The sequence below is a fragment of the Pogona vitticeps genome, chromosome 2 (assembly GCF_051106095.1).
Source record: "Pogona vitticeps strain Pit_001003342236 chromosome 2, PviZW2.1, whole genome shotgun sequence".
NCBI lineage: Eukaryota > Metazoa > Chordata > Lepidosauria > Squamata > Agamidae > Pogona > Pogona vitticeps.
Window position 1 is genome coordinate 20,456,765 of NC_135784.1, and position 20,160 is coordinate 20,476,924.

Below are 20,160 nucleotides of genomic sequence, written 5' to 3' on the forward strand. Positions count from 1 at the left end.
GTCTTTCTGTAGGATGAGACCTACAGTGTTTGTAGGCAGAGAGAAGAAGCGGAAACTGCGTAGGGATGAAAATTTTTATGGAGATCATTTTTCATGATCATCATCAGTGGGTTTGGGAGGTGGGAGAATTTTAGGACTTGTTGACAGAAGAGCCATTAGCTCATTTTGCTGGAATAGCAAAGGATTTTCTAGCTGTAAAATTACATGCCTACAGAGGTGCCATGTGTTAAGGATTTTATTTGAAACCATAGGAGTTTTGTGAAGTTCAATTGCAATTATTTCCCAACTGCAAGTTTACAAGTACCTCCCTCCGGATAAAAGGGACAGCAAGAACTTATCTCTGTCAATAAACCTCCCACTAATTAATCAGAATGGTCATTTAAAAAAACCTTCTCTTTGCAAGAGATAAACTAACTCCTGTTTGTGTCTGTCTTGTAAAGGGGATAGGACAATTCCCATCATGCTTCTAGTTTAAACTGAAATTACTCACCAGGGATCTGTAATAGATGAATTAGACATCTTGACCCGTGCCATGCGAATGGTGAGCAATCAGTTGCATCTGTTTGAAGCCTCGCTTTGATGGATGGCTTGAGGGCTGTTCCTCAAGCCTTTCTTTCGTGTCTGTTTTTTTTGGCCCGACATTGGGTGCCAACGATCGAGGAAAAGAGGAGAGCTCTAGCAGCATGCAAAGCCTGTCCTAGTGAGTACAACTTGCAGGTTCTTCGACTTACTCGTAGCAAAGTCCAACAGACTGCCAGGAGATGTTCTAACGATTATTGGCTTCAGCTCTGCTCTTAGATACAGATAGCAGCGGACACCGGTAACATCAAGGGAATTAACGACGGTATGAAGCAGGCTTTACGTCCAATACAGAACAAAACTGCTATTTCTAAAACTGCTACAGGCATGATCATACAAGTCCGAGCACAGCAGATGGAACACTGGGTGCAGCACTACTCTGAGTTATAGAGAGAATGTAGTAACTGAAGAGGCATTAAATAACATTGTGTGCCTGCCTGTCTTGGAAGAGTTGGACAGCAGTTCAACATTAGCAGAAATAAAAGTGGCCTAGGATTCCATCACCTCTGGCAAGGCACCTGAGAGGGATAACATCCCTGTTGCAGTGCTGAAGTGCTGTAAAGAGACCGTCACCACCGAACTGTATGAAATCTTTCATCTTTGCTGGAGTGAAGGTGGAGTACCACAGGACATGAAGGATGCAAACATCGTCAAATTGTATAAGAACAAAGGCGCCAGGGGCGACTGCAATAACTACTGTGGCATCTCTCTTCTCAGTGTTTTAAGGAAGCTACTTGCCCGTGTTGTGCTGAAGAGACTCCGGGTTCATGCAGGCAGAGTCTATCCAGAATCACGGTGAGGATTCCGTGCTAATACATCCACCATTGACATGGTATTTTCCTTCAGACAGTTGCAGGAGAAATGTAGGGAATGATGACAGCCACTTTTTGTGGCCTTCATAGGTCTTACAAAGGCCTTTGATTTGGTTAGCAGGAATGGCCTTTTAAAAATACTTCCCTGTTTGGGATCTTTTTTGCTGTCATACTGAAGCACGCTTTTGGAACTGCAACAGAAGGTGTCTCGCTGGATTATATCAGATGGAAAGGTCTTTAATCTCTCTAGATTTAGAGCAAAGACCAAAGTCCAACTGAAATGCATGCGGGACTTCCTCTTCGCCAATGATGCCGCTGTTGTTGACTGTTCTGCTGAAGACGTCCAATAACTCATGAATTATTTTAGCAAGGCCTGGCAAGACTTTGGATTAACAATCAGCCTGAAGAAAACACAAGTCATGGGCCAGGGTGTGGACTCACCTCCCTTTATTACCATCTGCACCTAAGAATTGGAGGTTGTTCATGACTTTGTGTACCTTGACTCAACAATCTCTGACTCTCGCTACCATGTTCTCTAGACTCACAAAGAAAGTACAGTGGACCCTCAACTTACAGACAGCTCGACTTACAGACTTTTCGAGTTACAGACTTCTCTGGCCGCAAAATTTAGATTTGACTTGTAGCCGGAGAATCGACCTACAGACCAGAAAAAAACCCAAAATGGAACAAAAATAGAATGAAAACTGCAAGTTATGGGATTAATCAGTTTTCAATCCATTGTAGGTCAATGGAGATTCGACCTACAGACTTTTCGACTTGCAGCCACCGTTCCAATACGGATTAATTCCATAAGTAGAGGGTCCACTGTATGGTTTAATAATAAGCTGAAGGCATATACCAAGATCCAGGTCTATAGAGCCTGTGTCCTGAGCACACTCCTGTACTGCAGTCAGTCCTGGACCCTTCATGCACAGCAAGAGAGGAAGCTGAACATGTTCCATATGCGTTGTCTCCAATGCATTTTTGGTATCACCTGGCAGGACAAAGTTCCAAATAGAGTAGTCCTAGAGCGAGCTGGAATTTTTAGCATGTATACATTACTGAAACAATGACATCTACATTCGCTTGAACATGTTGTGAGAATGGCTGATGGTCGGATTCCAAAAGATTCCCTGTATGGAGAATTGGTGCAGGGAAATCACCCCAGAGGGACACCACAACTCTTTGTGCACAGCAAGAGAGGAAGCTGAACACGTTCCATATGCGTTGTCTCCGACGCATTTTTGGTATCACCTGGCAGAACAAAGTTCCAAATAGAGTAGTCCTAGAATGAGCTGGAATTTTTAGCATGTATACATTACTGAAACAGTGATATCTACATTGACTTGAGCATGTTGTGAGAATGTCATGAGAATGGCTGATGGTCGGATTTAACGACGAAGCTGCATATCAATGCGGATTTTGCGATCGCAAAAGCGACCGCATTGCTATGTTCCCTATGGGTTCCCTCCCCCGCGCTCCTTCCCAAACGCCCGCCGGTCAGCTGGCCCAAAAAGCCGGCAGGCGCTTCGGAGGGAGCGCGGGGGAGCCCTCCCCCACTCTCCTTCCCAAACGCCCGCCGGTCAGCTGGCCGAAAAAGCCAGCAGGCACTTCGGAGGGAGCCCGTGGGAGCCCTTCCCCGCTCTCCTTCCCAAACGCCCGCCGGTCAGCTGGTCCAAAAAGCCGGCAGGCACTTCGGAGGGAGCCCGTGGGAGCCCTTCCCCGCTCTCCTTCCCAAACGCCCGCCGGTCAGCTGGTCCAAAAAGCCGGCAGGCGCTTTGGATGGAGCGCGGGGGAGCCCTCCCCCTGCGTTTTTGTGCCCTGCCCTCGCTTACCGAGGCGGCGAAAATGGCGGCCGGATGGGGAATCTTCGCTTACCGGTGAGTTTTCCCCCCATAGGAATGCATTAAACGGAGTTTATGTGGGTCAAAACAAAGAAAGACAAAGCTTGGTTCATTTGTTTTTATTTCTTGAAAAAAAAGGTGGTAATAAATAAATAAAAAGATGATCCAAAATAATAGAAAAATTCTGGCGCAGCAGTTAAACTGTAGTATCTGAAAAAAAGGAGAAATCCTGACATTTGGTGTTTTTTAATTGTTGTAGAAATTCTTTTACTCAATAAAAAATAAAAATAAAAAGTCAGTCTTCTGCCCTCTTGCAATATCATTCACTCACAGTTTCCTGAAATGGCAGAATTTTTAGTATGTGAACGTGTACCTTTAACCGGGATAGGAATCCTCAGATGCTAAATAAAGACTTAATCTGTGTTTTTAGGATTATGATCTTATTTTGCGATGAGCTTCTGGGACTGGCTCCCCAACTCTTTTGTCTTTCCCTCAGGGGCTGGCAGGAGGCCAACGACAAGTAGTACATCTCTTCGATGTCATGGAGGAGAAGCCGATCAGGTAGGGCAAAGGCCTTGTGTATTTGAATCATGTATTTTATCCTTACTTAATGGGTTGGAGACAGCAAATGAAGATTGATTGATATTTTATACTTACAATTTATGCCTGTTGAAGTTTCTGTGGTTTCTTTAACTGCTCATTAAATATACTACTAATATGTTTTTAACAGAATAGTGTATGACAACGGGGGAAGAGAGAATGAGTTAGAGTGTCTTGTATGTCTGGTGTGTGTGTGTGTGTGTGTGTGTGTGTGTGTGTGTGTGTGTGTTAGTAAATAAATTAATCAGTCTGACCCTTTCTTTTTAATGAAATGCTCAATTTATCAGTGCTTACGTAGAAGGCTGGTATAGTATGGTCTTCTCGGTGTGCTAAATAGCAATACCTACCCATCCGTTTCCAAGCCCAATTCAAAGCCCTGTTTATTGCCTCTCAAGCTCTAGCCAGCGATCTGAAGGACTGTCTCTCCCCACGTGAACCTCCTCGGCTCTTAGCCTCACAGGTGACCCACCTCTGGGCCATCACAGGTAGACCTGATGGGGACACGAGAAAGGGCGTTCTCTGTGGCAGCTCCAGTTTACTCAGGAGATTGTGTTGTCCCTTTTCTCCCTCCGCCAACAGTTGAAGACCCACCTTTTCAGACTGGCTTTTACTAGCTGAGTCTTGAATGCTGGTTTTTACCTAGTAAGTTTGTTTTTAAGGTTGTTGTAACAGGCAGCCCTGACCCCACCTGTCCGTCACAGTTGGGCAGTGGATCATCAGCCAATGGGTTGACGGAGGGTGGAGCTGGAGGGGGAGGAGTTGGAAGAAAAGGAGTGTGAAGTGGGAGGAAAAAGGATCAGATCTGGCGTGTGAGAGAGAAAGAGCTTGTTTAAAGGCTTGCGTGCCTAAGTGGTCAGTGAAGAAAGTCTGTGATTGATTAAATAAGATACAATAATTGACATCTTGATTAGCTACTTGTGATTTACATATTTTATTTTGTTGTTTCAATAAACCTGTTTTGTTTTGAAGGAAATCTTTGTCCTTCTTAAATAGTCATTACAATTGGTGGCAGCGAGTGTGAAGTAGTGTGGTGGGCCTTCTGGGAGGCCTGAGTTGGCAGTGACATCAGATTGGCCTGCTACATTACAATAAAATTGGTGTCCAGCGGCGGGATTCGAAGATCCAGTGAAGCCTTGACTGGAAAGGTGTCCAGAACAGGGGTCTTTAGTCAGGGACGTCTGAGGGAGCGTGTGGGTAACCTTCTAGGATTTATCTCATGGGGAGAGAGTCTAGTAGAAGGGCGTGCAAACTCAGATTGGGGACTAAGACAGGGAAGCTCTGTAGTGACCATTTCTGAGGAAAGAGTGGCCCAAAGCTGAAATCTGTGGCAGTTTGGCTAGCTTGTCCTGAGTTTAAGGGAGAACTCTGAGGGGACAAAGCGGAGCCAAGGGCAGTGAGGCTGAGGGGACTCAAAACAACTAAGCCTGGGACAGGGGGAAGCTGTGTGTTTACAATTTTGTTCCCTGAGGCAGAAAGAAAAATTCTGTCATTGGTGGGAGGCCTAGCTGGAGGGAGAGGCCTAGTAACAGTAGCTAGCTTGCCAGTGGATGATTGCTGGAAGCTAAATTGTAACACAGACACTCACTGACAAGAGAAAAAGTGGACTTTTAAAATCAAGGCTTTTAAAAGTGAATAATAAGCCTTAAGAGAGGAAAATGCCTTTGACTAGAGGGAAGAAAACTGAGCAGGTGCCTTGTGAAACAGCAGTTGGATCAGATGAGGAAAATGGGGATTTTGAGGGAGATTTTACCTCAGATCAGGAGAGAGGAGCCTCAAGGGAAGACTCAGTAGAATTTATAAAGTGGAAAATGGAGCAAGCTCAAGCACATGAATACAGGTTGAAGGAACCTGAAATGGAGAAAGAGAGAATGACTGTTACAGGAGGGAGTTCAGACAATTCGGGATCTGAAAAATGTTGTGGGGTTGGAGCAGTTTTATTCTCTCTTACATGGTGAACTAAAATATTTGGTCAGGGACAAGAAAACCCCAGAATTTGAAAGAGGCAGGGGAGATTGCTGATTTCATTTCCCAGATACAAAAACCCAGCTTTTCTGAGGGAAAAGGTGTGAGGAAAACTTGGGAGGACTCTAATAAATATCCTAAAGGACAATTTAAAAACCAGCAGAAGGTTGGTGGCCATTTTGTGGGAAAGTCCTCAGAACAGAGCCAAGCCAGAGGGCAAAATTTGGAGGAAAAAGTAGGGAAAGGTGCTGGAAATGATCAATGGAATGTTAGAAGCTGCTTTAAATGTAATGAAAAAGGTCACATTGCGTCCCAGTGTGGTAAAAACAGAGAAAATAGAGAATTTTTACCACAAAAAGTAAATTTAAGCAAACCTAAAGCTGTTTACTGTGTGCAGCAGGAACAAGTTAATACACAAGAGGAGGAGTCAGTAGCCATGGCAACACCAGCAGAGCTCTCTACACCGACTGATAATATTGAATCTACTCTTCCTTTGGCAGAGATTAGGCATTGTTTTCTAATTAAAATGGATCAAGAATTATTTAAAACGGCTGGGGACAATATTTGTGCTTTAGATCAGTGGTTCTTAACCTTTTTGAAAGAAACGCCCCCTTGAGCCATTGAGGAAGTTATCATCGCCCCCTCCCCGCGGTGATGATATCTTATTTATTTATTTATTTATTTATTTATTTATTTATTTATTTATTTATTTATTTATTTATTTATTTAAGACACTTAAATCCAATGACCCCTGAAAACAAAATTAAATTCCAAGAAAATGAAATGCCCCCCAAAAAGTAACATTTAATGATTTAGTTGCAAGTGAATTTTAAGACGCAAAAAGAAATATAAAAAGGCCATAAAATCAAATGCAGGAACTAAAAATTTCAAGATAAAAAGTCCGAAACTAAATTAAAATTGGAGGAAAATATATATTCATGCACACTGTAAAAAGGCTGCAGCCATCTTCACAGGTTTGGCTTGCAACAGTGCCCGCCTACCGCCCCCCTTCTGCTCCAGCGCCCCCACACCGCCCCTTTTCTTTCTACCGCCCCCCTGAAAAATGAAATCGCCCCCTGGGGGGCATTATCGCCTACGTTAAGAACCACTGCTTTAGATAACAAATACATAGCTCTGAAAGATTCTTGTTCACAAGTAACTCTATGTCACCCAGATATCGTACCTCAGTAATACATTTTAAAAGAAGAACACATGGCAGTGAAGGGAATAGGACAAGAAACTGTTATTTTGCCTGTGGCTGAATTACCCATTCAATATCGGGGATGGCAGGGAAATTGGCACGTAGGAATTTCCTCACAGTTGCCATCGGCCGTTTTGATTGGCACAGACCTCTCTGAGCATATTAAGATAGTTCTAGTTCTAACACGTTCACAACAAGAGCAAGCAGAGGCAGCTGAAGAAAAGAGTGACAGTCAGGGGAAGGGAATGACCGACAATAGAGACACAGCTGAGTTATTTACACTGGATATTCCCCCAAACAATACTTTTTCTCAAGAACAACAAGCAGATCCCACACTAAAATACTGCTTTGAGAAAGTGTCTGAAATACAGTTAACCCCTGAAACACCTGAAAGGTTCCACAGTGAACAGGGATTGTTGTACAGAGAGACACTGGTAAACCCCATGAAAGGAGGGGAAGATATTCAAAAGCAGTTAGTAGTTCCTGTAAAATACCACCAGAAAATATTAGAAAGAGGACATTCAGATATATTTGCTGCTCATCTAGGAATTAATAAAACCAAACAAAGAATAGCGCAAAAATTTCTTTTGGCCAGAGATGGGAAAGCAGATTAAGAGTTTCTGTCAGAGTTGCGATACTTGTCAGAGACAGGGTAATAACAGAGATAAAACAAAGGTAAAGCTGTGCCCATTACCCATAATTTCTACCCCATTTCAACGTATTGGCATGGATATTATAGGGCCATTGCATAGAGTCACCAAAAGGGGGAACAGGTTTATTCTGACTATTGTAGACCATGCCACACGATACCCAGAGGCTATTCCTCTGAGGAATATTGAGACTCATACAGTGGCTGATGCCTTGCTGAGTTATATGAGTCGAATGGGCTTTGCGTCAGAGATAGTGACTGACCTAGGAACATCTTTTACCTCAAAACTTATGCAGAGACTATGGCAAATATGTGGGATCAAACATCTAAATACTTCCCCATATCACCCGCAATCCAATGGGCTCACAGAAAAATTTAATGGCACCCTGATGTGTATGATTAGGGCCTATTCTGCCGAAAACCCTAACAATTGGGACCAGAGATTACAGCTCCTGTTGTATGCATATAGATCTGTACCCCAAGACAGTACAGGATTTAGTCCTTTTGAGTTGCTGTTTGGGAGAAAAGTGAGAGGACCCCTTGACTTAATTAGAAAAAATTGGGAGCAAATAAAAGAAAATGATCCTGAAAACGTAATCTCATATTTAGACACCCTGATGAACACCCTAAAAAGAAATTTAGAACTAGCCGCTGAGAATCTACAAGTGCAGAAAAACAAACAGAAAGTCTGGTATGACAGACGAGCCAGAGAACGAAGTTTTAACCCTAGAGATGAGGTACTTATGCTGAGACCTCTCAAAGGGAACAAATTAGGATTAAATTGGGCAGGACCATTCAGAATTATTGCCAAAATGAATGACAGTAATTACATCATTAAAGAAGATGGAGAACCAGGCAGGAGGGTGGTTTATGTGAATATGATTAAACCATATTATAGAGAGGAGAATAGGGTATTATTTGGCATGAAGGCAGCTGACAAGGAGAAACAAGATTTGCCTTATTGGGAAGGGAGAGGGAAAGTTAGGTACAACCCTGAAGAAGTCAAAATCAGCCCTTTATTTTCCCAAGAGCAGCAGAATGAATTGAAATCCTTAGTTACAAAATACCAACATGTTTTCTCTAACAAGCCTGGGTTAGCCAAGGGAGTGGTGCACAAGATAGATACAGGAGATGCACCCCCACAAGCAGTAACTCCATATAGAGTCACTGGGCCATATGTTGACAAGGTGCGCAAGGAGCTAGATGAGATGTTGAAGGAGAATATTATTGTTTCATCATCAAGCCCTTGGTCTGCTCCTATAGTCTTGGTGGACAAACCAGATGGAAGTATTCAGTTCTGTGTTAATTATAGAAAGCTTAACCTCGTAACCAAGCCGGATGCTTACCCTATGCCCAGATTAGACAACCTGATAGAGACCATAGGGGGATGTCAGTATATTTCCTGCCTAGACCTAACCAAAGGGTTTTGGCAAGTAAGAATTGACCCTAAGGATCAGGAGAAAACAGCATTTTGTAGCCCTTTTGGCCTATTTGAGTTTCGTGTCCTAAGTTTTGGGTTAAGGAATTCACCAACTACTATCCAAAGACTTATGGACAAGACTTTGCAAGGGCTTAGCAACTTTACTGTAGCTTATATAGACGACATAGGTATCTTCAGTCACACCTGGAAAGATCACCTTTGTCACTTAGAAATAGTGCTGCAAAGATTAAAAGCAGCTGGGCTAACTGTGAAAGTGTGCAAATGCCAGCTGGGTAGCCCGGAAATGAAGTACTTGGGTCATGTAGTAGGGGGAGGTAGAATAAAACCCCTGGAAGCTAAAGTAGATGCTATAAGTAGTTGGCCTAGACCCACCACCAAGAAGAAAGTTAGATCTGTTCTTGGGCTGGTAGGCTATTATAGGAGATTTATTCCTAGGTTCAGCGAGATAGCAGCTCCGCTGACTGACTTGACTCGCAAGAAGAGTGCTGACAACATCCAGTGGTCCAGTAGCTGCGAGGAGGCGTTTGGGAAACTGAAGGAGGCGTTGATCACCAACCCAGTGTTCTGAGCTCCGGATTTCCATCGCGAGTTTACCATCTTCACAGATGCATCCAACTCCGGGTTAGGAGCCGTGCTGTGCCAGAGTGACGACTGCGGAGATCTTCATCCGGTTGCTTACCTGAGCAAGAAGCTGCAAAAAGGGGAGAGACACCTGTCTACCATCGAGAAGGAGTGTCTTGCCATTTTGTTTGCGGTCCAGAAACTGAAGCCATATATTTGGGGGAGACATTTCATCTTATGTACTGATCACTCCCCGCTATTGTGGCTAAGGACTATCAAAGCCAATAACAGTAAACTGATGAGGTGGGCTTTGATTTTGCAGGACTTTGACTCTGAGGTTCGAGTGGTCAAAGAGAATCAGAACTGTGCTGCAGATGCCCTTTCTAGAAGACCCAAGGATTGAAGAGAAAAACAAATAATTGGACTTCTGATATGATATATGTAATAAAAGTTGGATGTACTTATACCATGTAACATTGCTATTGGTTATGTGAACAAATGTTTAAATGGTGTATCTAAATGTTAAGAATATGCATTAAGGAACCGTGGAAATGGTAAAGTATGTATGTGTAAAATATAATGCAGGGTTATGCAATTGTTTGATATATTGTTGTTTATTGATATGATGTATTGTTGGTGTGCTCTGTGTTCATGAGAAGGAAGCACTTTAGCTTTCCTCCCATGAAACAACTTATAAAGGGGGGAGGTAATGTAACAGGCAGCACTGACCCCACCTATCCATCACAGTTGGGCAGTGGATCATCAGCCAATGGGTTGACGGAGGGTGGAGCTGGAGGGGGAGGAGTTGGAAGAAAAGGGATGTGAAGTGGGAGGAAAAAGGATCAGATCTGGAGTGTGAGAGAGAAAGAGCTTGTTTAAAGTGTGAAGTAGTGTGGTGGGCATTCTGAGAGGCCTGAGTTGGCAGTGACATCAGATTGGCCTGCTACGTTACAGTTGTAAATGTTTTTAATTCTTTAAGGTATTTTTAAGCATACTTAATTTCTTTTTAATGTATAATTCCATTTTTCACATAGTGAGTCCCTTCCTTGGGAGGAAGGTAAAGGTTTCCCTTGGGAGGAAGGTAAAGGTTCCCCTTAACATTTAGTCCAGTCGTGTCCGACTCTAGGGCACGGTGCTCATTCCCATTTCCAAGCCATAGAGCCAGCGTTTGTCCGTAGGCAGTTTCTGTGGTCACGTCACCACTGCGACGAGACACAGAACGCTGTTACCTTCTCACAGTGATGGTACCTATTTATCTACTCATATTTACATGTTTTCAAACTCCTAGGTTGGCAGGAGATGGGACAAGCGACAGGAGCTCACTCTGTCGCGTAGATTTGATCTTACAACTGCTAGTCTTCTGACCTTGCAGCACAGAGGCTTCTGTGCTTTAACCCGCAGAGCCACCGTGTCCCACACCTCGGGAGGAAGGTGGCTCACAAGTAGTGGGCTGTTTGAGGTTTTCCAAAAGTGAGTGTGGGGACACCAGGAATTACTTTCCCACCCCTCATCCCAAAGCCCGGATTATTCTAGCATCCTGTTGCTGACAGAGGGTCCCTGGTTGCCTCAAGGAAGCTGACAAGGAGGGGCGGTGGGTCACCATTAGCCCTTTCCCTCACCCTGTTCTTTCTCAGCAACTGAGGTTTGAAGGCCTCTCTTCCTGGAGGGAGCACATGGCCAAAGTGACTGGTAGCCCTTAATTGTTGGATACCTACAATATGAGATCCACCAACTTTGTTGTTCCTTGGGATTGAGAAGGTTACCTTTATTAATTCCATGAAGAAGGCCTCCTTTCTTTCCTATTTTTAGGTTCCAGTGACCTTTGAGGAGGTGGCCATGCACTTCACCCAGGAGGAATGGGCACTGCTGGATCCTGACCAGAGAGCCCTCCACCAGGAGGTCATGGAGGAGAACTGGCAAACTGTATCCTCTCTTGGTAAGGCTCTCTTCTTGTCTGGTTGATGCTAATCTCCATCATTACCAGTGCAATAACGACTACCGACAATAACAGCAAGAATAACACTTCCATACCAGGATTGTGTCCGAATTGAGTTTAGTCACTGCAATATTGTCACATTTGTTGCTATATTGATCCCATGGAAAATAACAGTAAAGCCATCAAGAAGCATATTAAGCTAAAAGAAAACCAATATTAAGATTTAAAGGTCGTCATACAGTCCTAATTCAGAAGAAAGGCCTTGACCTGGAACTTATACAGAGTATAATGTTGGTACCAGATGTTCATGAAGGAAATCACGATGTTCCTCTTAGCTTTCTTAAATTAGTTTATAGATGTAATGGAAAACAAAAAGGGGGGAAAGGACAATGTATTATAGTACTTGAAAGATGGACAATTTCGTCTTTCCATTAGAGAATTCTTGCCTCAAAATCCACATCTTGAGAAAACTTTTTTTTTCCTGTTCTCTAGATCTATTCATCTCTCCAGTTCAGCCTTTTTTGCATTTGTCATCCTTTCCTGCAGACAAATGGAGGGAGAAAAACATAGGCCCTAGATATGTAAAGACATTTACACACAAATTAGAGGTTGCAGAACACTGCAGAACCCACACAAAAGAAACCTGTACCCAAGAGAAGCCATACAAATGCATCATGTGTGGGAAACATTTTTCTCTGATGCTAGCACGGATGGTTCACAGAAAGGGCCGCAATGAAAAGAATTGCTCTTTCAGAAAAATGTCTGGGAAATGTTTAAACTGCAAGGAACGCTTACTGGGTCATCAAAGAATTTGCACAGGAGAAAAACTACACAAATGGCAAGTGTGTAGGAAATCCTTTGTTCATGATTCAAACTTTAAGAACCATAAGATAATCCACACAGGAGGGACAATGCAGAAATGCCAGGTATGTGGAAAATGTTTTGCTCAGAATTCACAGCTTGTGAGTCATATGAAATTCCACACTGGAGAGAAACCATACATATGCCAGGAGTGTGGGAAATGTTTTGCTCAGAATTCACACCTTTTGCATCATATGAGAATCCACAATGGAGAGAAACGCTACAAATGCCAGGAGTGTGGGAAATGTTTTGCTTCTAATTCACAGCTTGAGAGTCATATGTGGGTTCATACAGGAGAGAAACCATACAAATGCCAGGAGTGTGGGAAATGTTTTAGTTCAAATTCAAACCTTTTGCGTCATATGAGAATCCACAATGGAGAGAAACGCTACAAATGCCAGGAGTGTGGGAAATGTTTTGCTTCTAATTCACAGCTTGTGAATCATATGCGGGGTCACACGAGTGAGAAACTATACAAATGCCTGGAGTGTGGGAAATGTTTTCCTTGGAATTCACACCTTGTGCATCATATGCGGATTCATACAAGAGAGAAACCCTACAAATGCCAGGAGTGTGGAAAATGTTTTAGTTCGAATTCACACCTTTTGCGTCATATTAGGATCCACACAGGAGAGAAACCATACAAATGCCCGGAGTGTGGGAAGTGTTTTGCTCGGAATTCCCAGCTTGTGACACATCAGCATGTCCACACAGGAGAGAAACCATACAGATGCCAGGAGTGTGGGAAATGTTTTGGTCGGAATTCACACCTTGTGCGTCATATGAGGATCCACACAGGAGAGAAACCCTACAAATGCCAGGAGTGTGGGGAATGTTTTGTATGGCATTCACAGTTTCTGAATCATGTCTGGATTCACACAGGAGAGAAACCCTACAAATGCAACGAGTGTGGGAAATATTTTGGTCAGAATTCACAACTTGTAAGTCATATGTGGGTTCACACAGGGGAGAAACCCTACAAATGCAAGGAGTGTGGGAAATGTTTCACTACGAATTCAATACTTCTGCGTCATATTAGGATCCACAAAGGAGAGAAACCCTACAAATGCCAGGATTGTGGGAAATGTTTTGGTCGGAATTCACAACTTGTGAGTCATAAGAGTGTGCACACTGGAGAGAAATCATAGAAATGCTAGGAGTGTGAGAAATGTTTTGCAGACAGCTCAACTCTTGTGAGGCATAACGGGGGGTCCGCACAGGAGAGAAACCAAACAAATGCCAGGACTATGGGAAATGTTTTGCTGACAGTTCAGAGCTTGTGTGTAATCAGTGTGTCCACACTGGAGAGAAACCATACAAATGCTAGGAGTGTGGCAAGTGTTTTGGCCATGTCCCTGTTCTTGTGAGACATAAAGGAATCCTGAGATGGAGGAACACCTGGGTCAGTTTATTTGTTTATTTATTAAATTAAAATATTTCTACACCACCTTTCTCCTTGAAAAGGACCCAAGGCAGCTTACAACAGTCCAAGACAGTATTCAAAGTTTGGAACAATGAGTGTACAACAGTGGTTGACATCATTAAAAGACACAGAGCTAAAAATACATATAAAGAGGCATCTCATTAAAAGGCCATTTTAAAGCTGAGATCTACCACTGTATTTAAAATGGAGGGACAAGTCACTTTGAGAACTGAAAAACCTGAAAATGGACAGTTCAATAATAATCCATCTAAAAATCACATACAGGTGGCTAGATTACTGAGGGAAGGCTTGCCTGAAGAGGAAGGTCTTTTCCTACTCACGGAAGGATATCAAAGATGGGGCCAGCTTGGCCTCCTGTGGGAGGGAGTTCCAAAGTCTGGGAGCAGCCTAAGAGAAGGCCCCGCTCCTGTTTCCCCATCCGATACAGTTGTGAGGGTGGGGGGACAGAGGGAAAAGCCTCACTTCATGATCGTAAATCCCAGGCCAGCTCATAATGGGAGATAGCTTGTAGGTTAAAACTAGCAATGCCCCATTCAGCAGTCCGGCTGCTGTGTTTTGGATCCACTGAAGCTTCTTTACACTTTCCATTGCCAGCCCCATATAAAGTGTGTTACAGTAATCCAGGTTCTGCCCTATATCTGCTATTACGTATTATCCCCGTCTATGAAGAAGAGGCTGGGCAGGGTATTTTTGCTTGGGATGAGCAGGGTCACACCATTCCAGCAGCAAATAACTCATCATGCAGGACAAGACCCCTAATAAAGGTCCAGTCACCCCAACTTAGCTGCTTAAAATCAGACCATGATCCAAGATGGGTAATAGGAAGAATGTGATGGCTTCAGATTCTTCCTTTCTCAATTACTTGCCTTGCACAATATTTTTATAGACAAAAATCTTTGGGGGGGGGAGTGCCAACAAATGTATGGGTTTTTGTCATTATTTATTTATTTATTTATTTTATTTATATGCCACCCACACTACCCAAAGGTCTGGGCGACTTACAACATTAAAAATACTGTACAATAAAAATTCTGTACAATTAAAATATATATAAAAATTGCCATCGGACCCACAGCTAATATTATTTTAGCCACAGTGAAGGTGGTCTCCTGTGTCCTCATCAGATACAGTTGTGAGGGTGGTGGGACTGAAGGAAAAGTCTCTCTTCGTGATCGTAATCCCAAGGCCAGCTCACAATGGGAGGTAGCTTGTAGGTTAAAACTAGCAATGCCCCATTCAGCAATCCGACTGCTGTGTTTTCGATCTGCTGAAGCTTCCTGACACTTTCCACTAGCAGCCGCACATAAAGTGTGTTACAGTAATCCAGGTTCTGCCCTACATCTGCCTTTCTCAGTTACTTGCCTTGCACAATATTATTATTATAGACAGTATCCTTTGGGGGGGAAGTCCCAACATATATATGGATTTTTGCCATTAGGACATAGTCCTGCCCCTTCCACTAAAATATTGGGATTAAAAACGTCATATGCTAGTGTGGTGGATGAGGGCGATGGTGAGAAACCTAACTGATGTATTCGGACTGTGAGAAGGCCATCCCCAATCTGAGAAGTGGAATTCTTCGCAGATATATGTAGTACAAGAAGAGTACCTTAAAACACAACCTCTCGGTCCATTAGAATTACAGTAGGAACAGAAAGTAAGTCAAATTAGGGTAACGTTTTTCCAACTCCTGATGCAAAATATTTTTCCTGAACAGCAATATTTGCTTCCTGGTTTGAACGCTTTGGTTTAGGGACATGTTGGATGGCCTTAAATAGATCTTCAGAGAAATCTAAACCCGCAATCGTAGTTGGGGAATAGTTATCGCAATGCAAGAAATCTGAAGCAGAAGTGCTTATAGTTGAGTAGATTAAAGAATTATCACCTTAGATGAATTGAATTGCTGCACCCCTATCTTGATACCTGGTCGCTCACCGAATTGGTCCATGCACTGGTAGGCTCAAGGATAGACTACTGTAATACCCTCTATGTGGGGCTTCCCTTGAGAGTGATACAGAAGCTTCAAAAACTCCAGAACATGGCATCTAGACTAATGGGTGGAGTTGATAAATACCAAACATATCTCCCTGGCTGCCTTACACTGGTTATCTTTCCGCTTCCATTTTAGCTTCAAGGTGATGGTTCTGACATTTAAAGCCCTAAATGGTTTGGGACCTCAGTACCTCGCAAACACCTTCTTCCAGCAAGAACTGTTTTGTTGTCTTTGCTGTAAATTGCCCAGAATGGCCTCTGGGCAGGTGGGCGGTATATAAATTTAAATATCAGCCAGAATCCTCTTGGTGGGTAACACTCACATGAAAGTGACGTGGTGTAAATTGTGGTTGTGAATCACCTGTAGTCAACGATTTGCTGCTTGTATCCCTCATTATGCATCAGTTCATGCAACTGGGCACACAGTGAGAGGTCCAAGAATGAACGTAATAACTTTGCAATTTATTTTTTCTACAATACAACGTAAAATAAAACATAACACCAAAAGCAGTTGTAACACAAAAAACATGTAAGTCATCAAAATCTCAATAATCTAATCTGTTTCCATGTACACTAGATGGAGATTTTTTTTTAAGGCGGTAAGTTACTACTGTGTCAAGTCTGTCGAACAAAGGGTGGATGATTCGGTAGGTCTGTGTAGCCAATGAAACGTTCCAGAGAGCTTTCAAACTTGCACATTACTTTGTTGGTGTCAGTAAAGATATAGCCGTGCTGGATCTGACTGCAGGCTGCATCATGGCACGGAGACAGCATATGTTGCCCTGCAAGATAACATCTCTCCGCAGCCCTGGATCCTGTCAGCCACAGTATCCTCCTGGGGTGGCTGTTAGAGTTAGGAATCAGTGGCCTTGCTCTCTCCTGGCTCCAGGCCTTCTTCGAGAATTATTTATTTATTTATGTATTTATTTACAATATTTTTTAGCCGCACCATTACCAGTGGCTTCTGTGGTACCAGTGGTAATTATCCCCTACCAGTGGTAATTATCCCCAGAGAGAATGCAACTAGGGGAGAGGGCTTCTTTACACCCCTTTAACTCACACTTGTAGAGTGCCTCTGGGTCAATCATCTCCCTGCTGCTAATTAACATCCATATGAGGTCTCTGCAGTAGGCCTCCTTGTGAAGGTTTGTGTTTGGGGCCCTCCTGTTCCCTCAATAAACAATGAGACGTTTTAAAGTCAAACCATTGTTCTGTATTTATTAACTTCGGAACAGGTATAGAAACATCAACAGGCATACTTTCAAACTTCTCTTGCTGCGGGAACGTCACATGCAAGGGTGTCCATGAACTTTTCAAACGGGTTAACACTTTTAAAGTCCCAAGGTCCACCTAATAACTTTACAGGTTCTTGGGTTTCTCCCTCTTCTTCATCTGGGGTTAGAAGTGGGAGGGTCTCCTCGTCACCGAGCCAGCCCCATAGGGGAGATCCCTCTCCTGGTTGTTCCAAGCCACGGTCCAGGTAGAAGCCCATCTTCCTGAGCTGCTCCAGATGCCATGCCCGCTTAGCTTCTTGTTCTCTTAAGATTCTCTCTTTCTCCTCCCTTAGCTTCTTACGCCACTCTTTAGTCTCTGACTCACCCCAATAAGATGGTCTCGGGGGGAGTCCTTGCCGATGTCTCTTCTCAGCTTCTGCATGAGGCACGTGGACCTGTTCCCATTTACCGGTCCATGGATCCTCTACCCATATCTTCTCCCAACCCCCCGGTATATTGTCCTGGACCTCCTTTATATCCCCGATTCCCGCCTCCACCATCGACCGTTGATTCCCTCCTGCCTTTTCCCAGTCAGTCTGTGTAGCCACGATTAACCCGATCAATCCCAGCAACAGACCCAAGTATCTACCCCCTGGTGTTTCCACCCTTTGTTTCTGGATAACTCCTCCAACTCCTGGGTATCAGTACTCCGATGTTCCTTCCTAGGGGGAGAGGGTGGTGGGATGGTCTGAGTCTCCCTATGAACCGCGGGGAGTGACGGCACTCCCATGAACGCCTCCTATCTTTGCTTGGGGACTTCACACTCATCAGGAGTTTTGTGTCACAAATATGTGGACAACATGCAATACTTTCTCTCCTTCCTACCCCTCTGCATTGGATGCTGTCTTGTTCCCTGAGCTTTGGGAACAACAGATGGAAGTTGAACCGAGAAAAAACGAAGGTCCTTTGGGTGGAAGCCCCTAGTATCACCATATTGTGTGACCCTCTCCTTTTTTTCCTGGACTTGCTCTCACTGCTAAGGATGGAGTGTGCAACTTGGCCATTATTCTGGACCCAGCACTGTCAGTGGACATCCAAGTAGTGTCTACGGTCTGACCCACTTACTGTCATCTTGGGTCCCTCACCTGTTGCTCCATGCAGTGGCAGTCTCAAGAATAAACTACTGTAATGCTCTCTATGTAGGGCGTCCAATCAAGCTGATGCAGAAGCTTCAACAGGTCCAGAATATGGTGGCCGGGTTACTGAGCCGAGTTGGGAAAAACCAACACATTTCTCCAGCTCGGTCCACCTTACACTGGTCACCCGTCTGCTTCCATGCCAGCTTCAAGGTGATGGTACTAACATATACAGCCCTAAATGGTTTGGGACCTGATACCGGGTAGAATGCCTTCTGGTTAGACAGGCAGTGTGTCAATCAAATCAATCCATAAATAAAATAATTCTCCAAAAAATTTTCTACCACCTATAATAGCAGATTGGATTTCTCTAACTCAACAGGTTTGCACTTCTGTGTGTCTGGTGTCTGAAGTTCCAGGATGGAACTCCCTTTCAGGAGAAAGGCAGCCTATAAATAAAACAAATGAAAAAGATGCTTCCCAGACAAAAAGGGAGAAGGGGAAACAACAAAGCATGCTCAATTCACCTCATAATATTTCATCACACAGTTTTCATCTTTCTACCACAGAAGATAGGGAAGCTTTCGCTTTTCTCCTGTATTCTAAACTTAAATTAAAGGAAATATGTTTAATACGAAAATAGGATTAAATTAGTTGTATTAGCTCAAGATGGCAAACCTCTTTTTTAAACCATGCAGTTAAAATAATTGTGGGGGAATGCTTGCTAAGCTGAGAACGCTCTCCTGAATGATGTCACAGCTGCTTCTGAGAGGAGGCGTGGCTACCCATTCTTGCTCTTTCTCACAGTGATAGGGAGCTAACCTCAAGGCCTTTCTTTGGGCCAATCCTAAACTGGAATTATGTAACTATTGCCCTATATACTGTCAACTATCTGTGAGCTTGTAAGTTTAATAAAAGAGAGTCCTCCTGGGGGCGTTGCCCCAGAGCATGATCCAGAGCTGGACCCAGAGGTGTATATGGAGGACTCTGCTGGCAGACATCCCTGCGTGTGTGGCTGAATTCTTTAACGTCTCTCTCTAAGATGTCTTGCGATCCTAATTATTTGGTGATCACCTAGCCTTCTCATTTCGTGACACTTACAATAATGACAAACAAGCAGTACAAAGTACAGCACATCTCTAAAGCCTGAGTCATTCCTGAATTACCATGCCATCATCAGTTTACTAAACCATTGCACCATTAGCAGACAACTTACTAATGAATATCCCTGTGGGGGATCGGCCCCAATCCCCCTGCTGATGAAACTGGGCTCTCCACCTCTCCAAGAGGTGACATTCCCAATGAGCAGTTCACCTGTGAACTGTGGAATTGGCAGTGGAGAGGTCTCCCATGAACAGAAACAAAAGGCTAAAAGATATGACGCTGGAAGATGGGCCCCTCAAGTCGGAAGGCCATCCAACATGTTACTGAGGAAGAGCGGAGTACAAGTATAAGTAGATCCACAGCTAATGAAGTGGTTGGGCCAAAGCCAAAAGGACACTCAGCTGTGGACGTGCCTGGAAGTGAAAGGAAAGCCCGATGCTGCAAAGAAAAATACTGCATAGGATCCTGGAATGTAAGATCTATGAACCTTGGGTAGCGGGATGTGGTCAAACAGGAGATGGCAAGAATAAACATTGACATTCTGGGCCTTAGTGAACTAAAATGGACAGGAATGGGCGAATTCAATTCAGATGACAATCATATCTACTATTGTACATATTTGGATATCCCAGACAACCCAGATAGTGTGGTTTGTGACCTTGAGTCAGACATCCTGGAGAGCAAAGTCAAAGCCTTAGAAAGCTTGGCTAACAACAAGGTCAGTGGAGGTGATGGCATTCCAGTTGAACTTAAAAGATGATGCTGTTAAGGTGCTACATTCAATATGCCAGCAAGTTTGGAAAACAACAGTGGCCAGAGGACTG

At 43.6% G+C, this 20,160-nt stretch overlaps 2 protein-coding genes across 5 annotated transcripts in view; both read left to right on the forward strand.

Moving 5' to 3' along the window:
- LOC140703981 (uncharacterized) overlaps positions 1 to 14,949 on the forward strand; it is an 84,122-nt gene extending 69,173 nt beyond the window's left edge. For all 4 annotated transcript variants that reach the window (XM_078388262.1, XM_078388264.1, XM_078388263.1 and 1 more), the window contains exons 4-6: positions 3,732 to 3,796; positions 11,459 to 11,585; positions 12,078 to 14,949. In XM_078388262.1, the coding sequence (XP_078244388.1) occupies positions 3,732 to 3,796; positions 11,459 to 11,585; positions 12,078 to 13,594 (1,709 nt within the window). In that variant the 3' untranslated portion in view covers positions 13,595 to 14,949. The remainder of the gene's footprint in view (positions 1 to 3,731; positions 3,797 to 11,458; positions 11,586 to 12,077) is intronic.
- Positions 1 to 20,160, forward strand: part of LOC110070185 (uncharacterized) — a 104,827-nt gene that overhangs the window by 4,471 nt on the left and 80,196 nt on the right. The gene's annotated exons all lie outside the window — the stretch shown is intronic.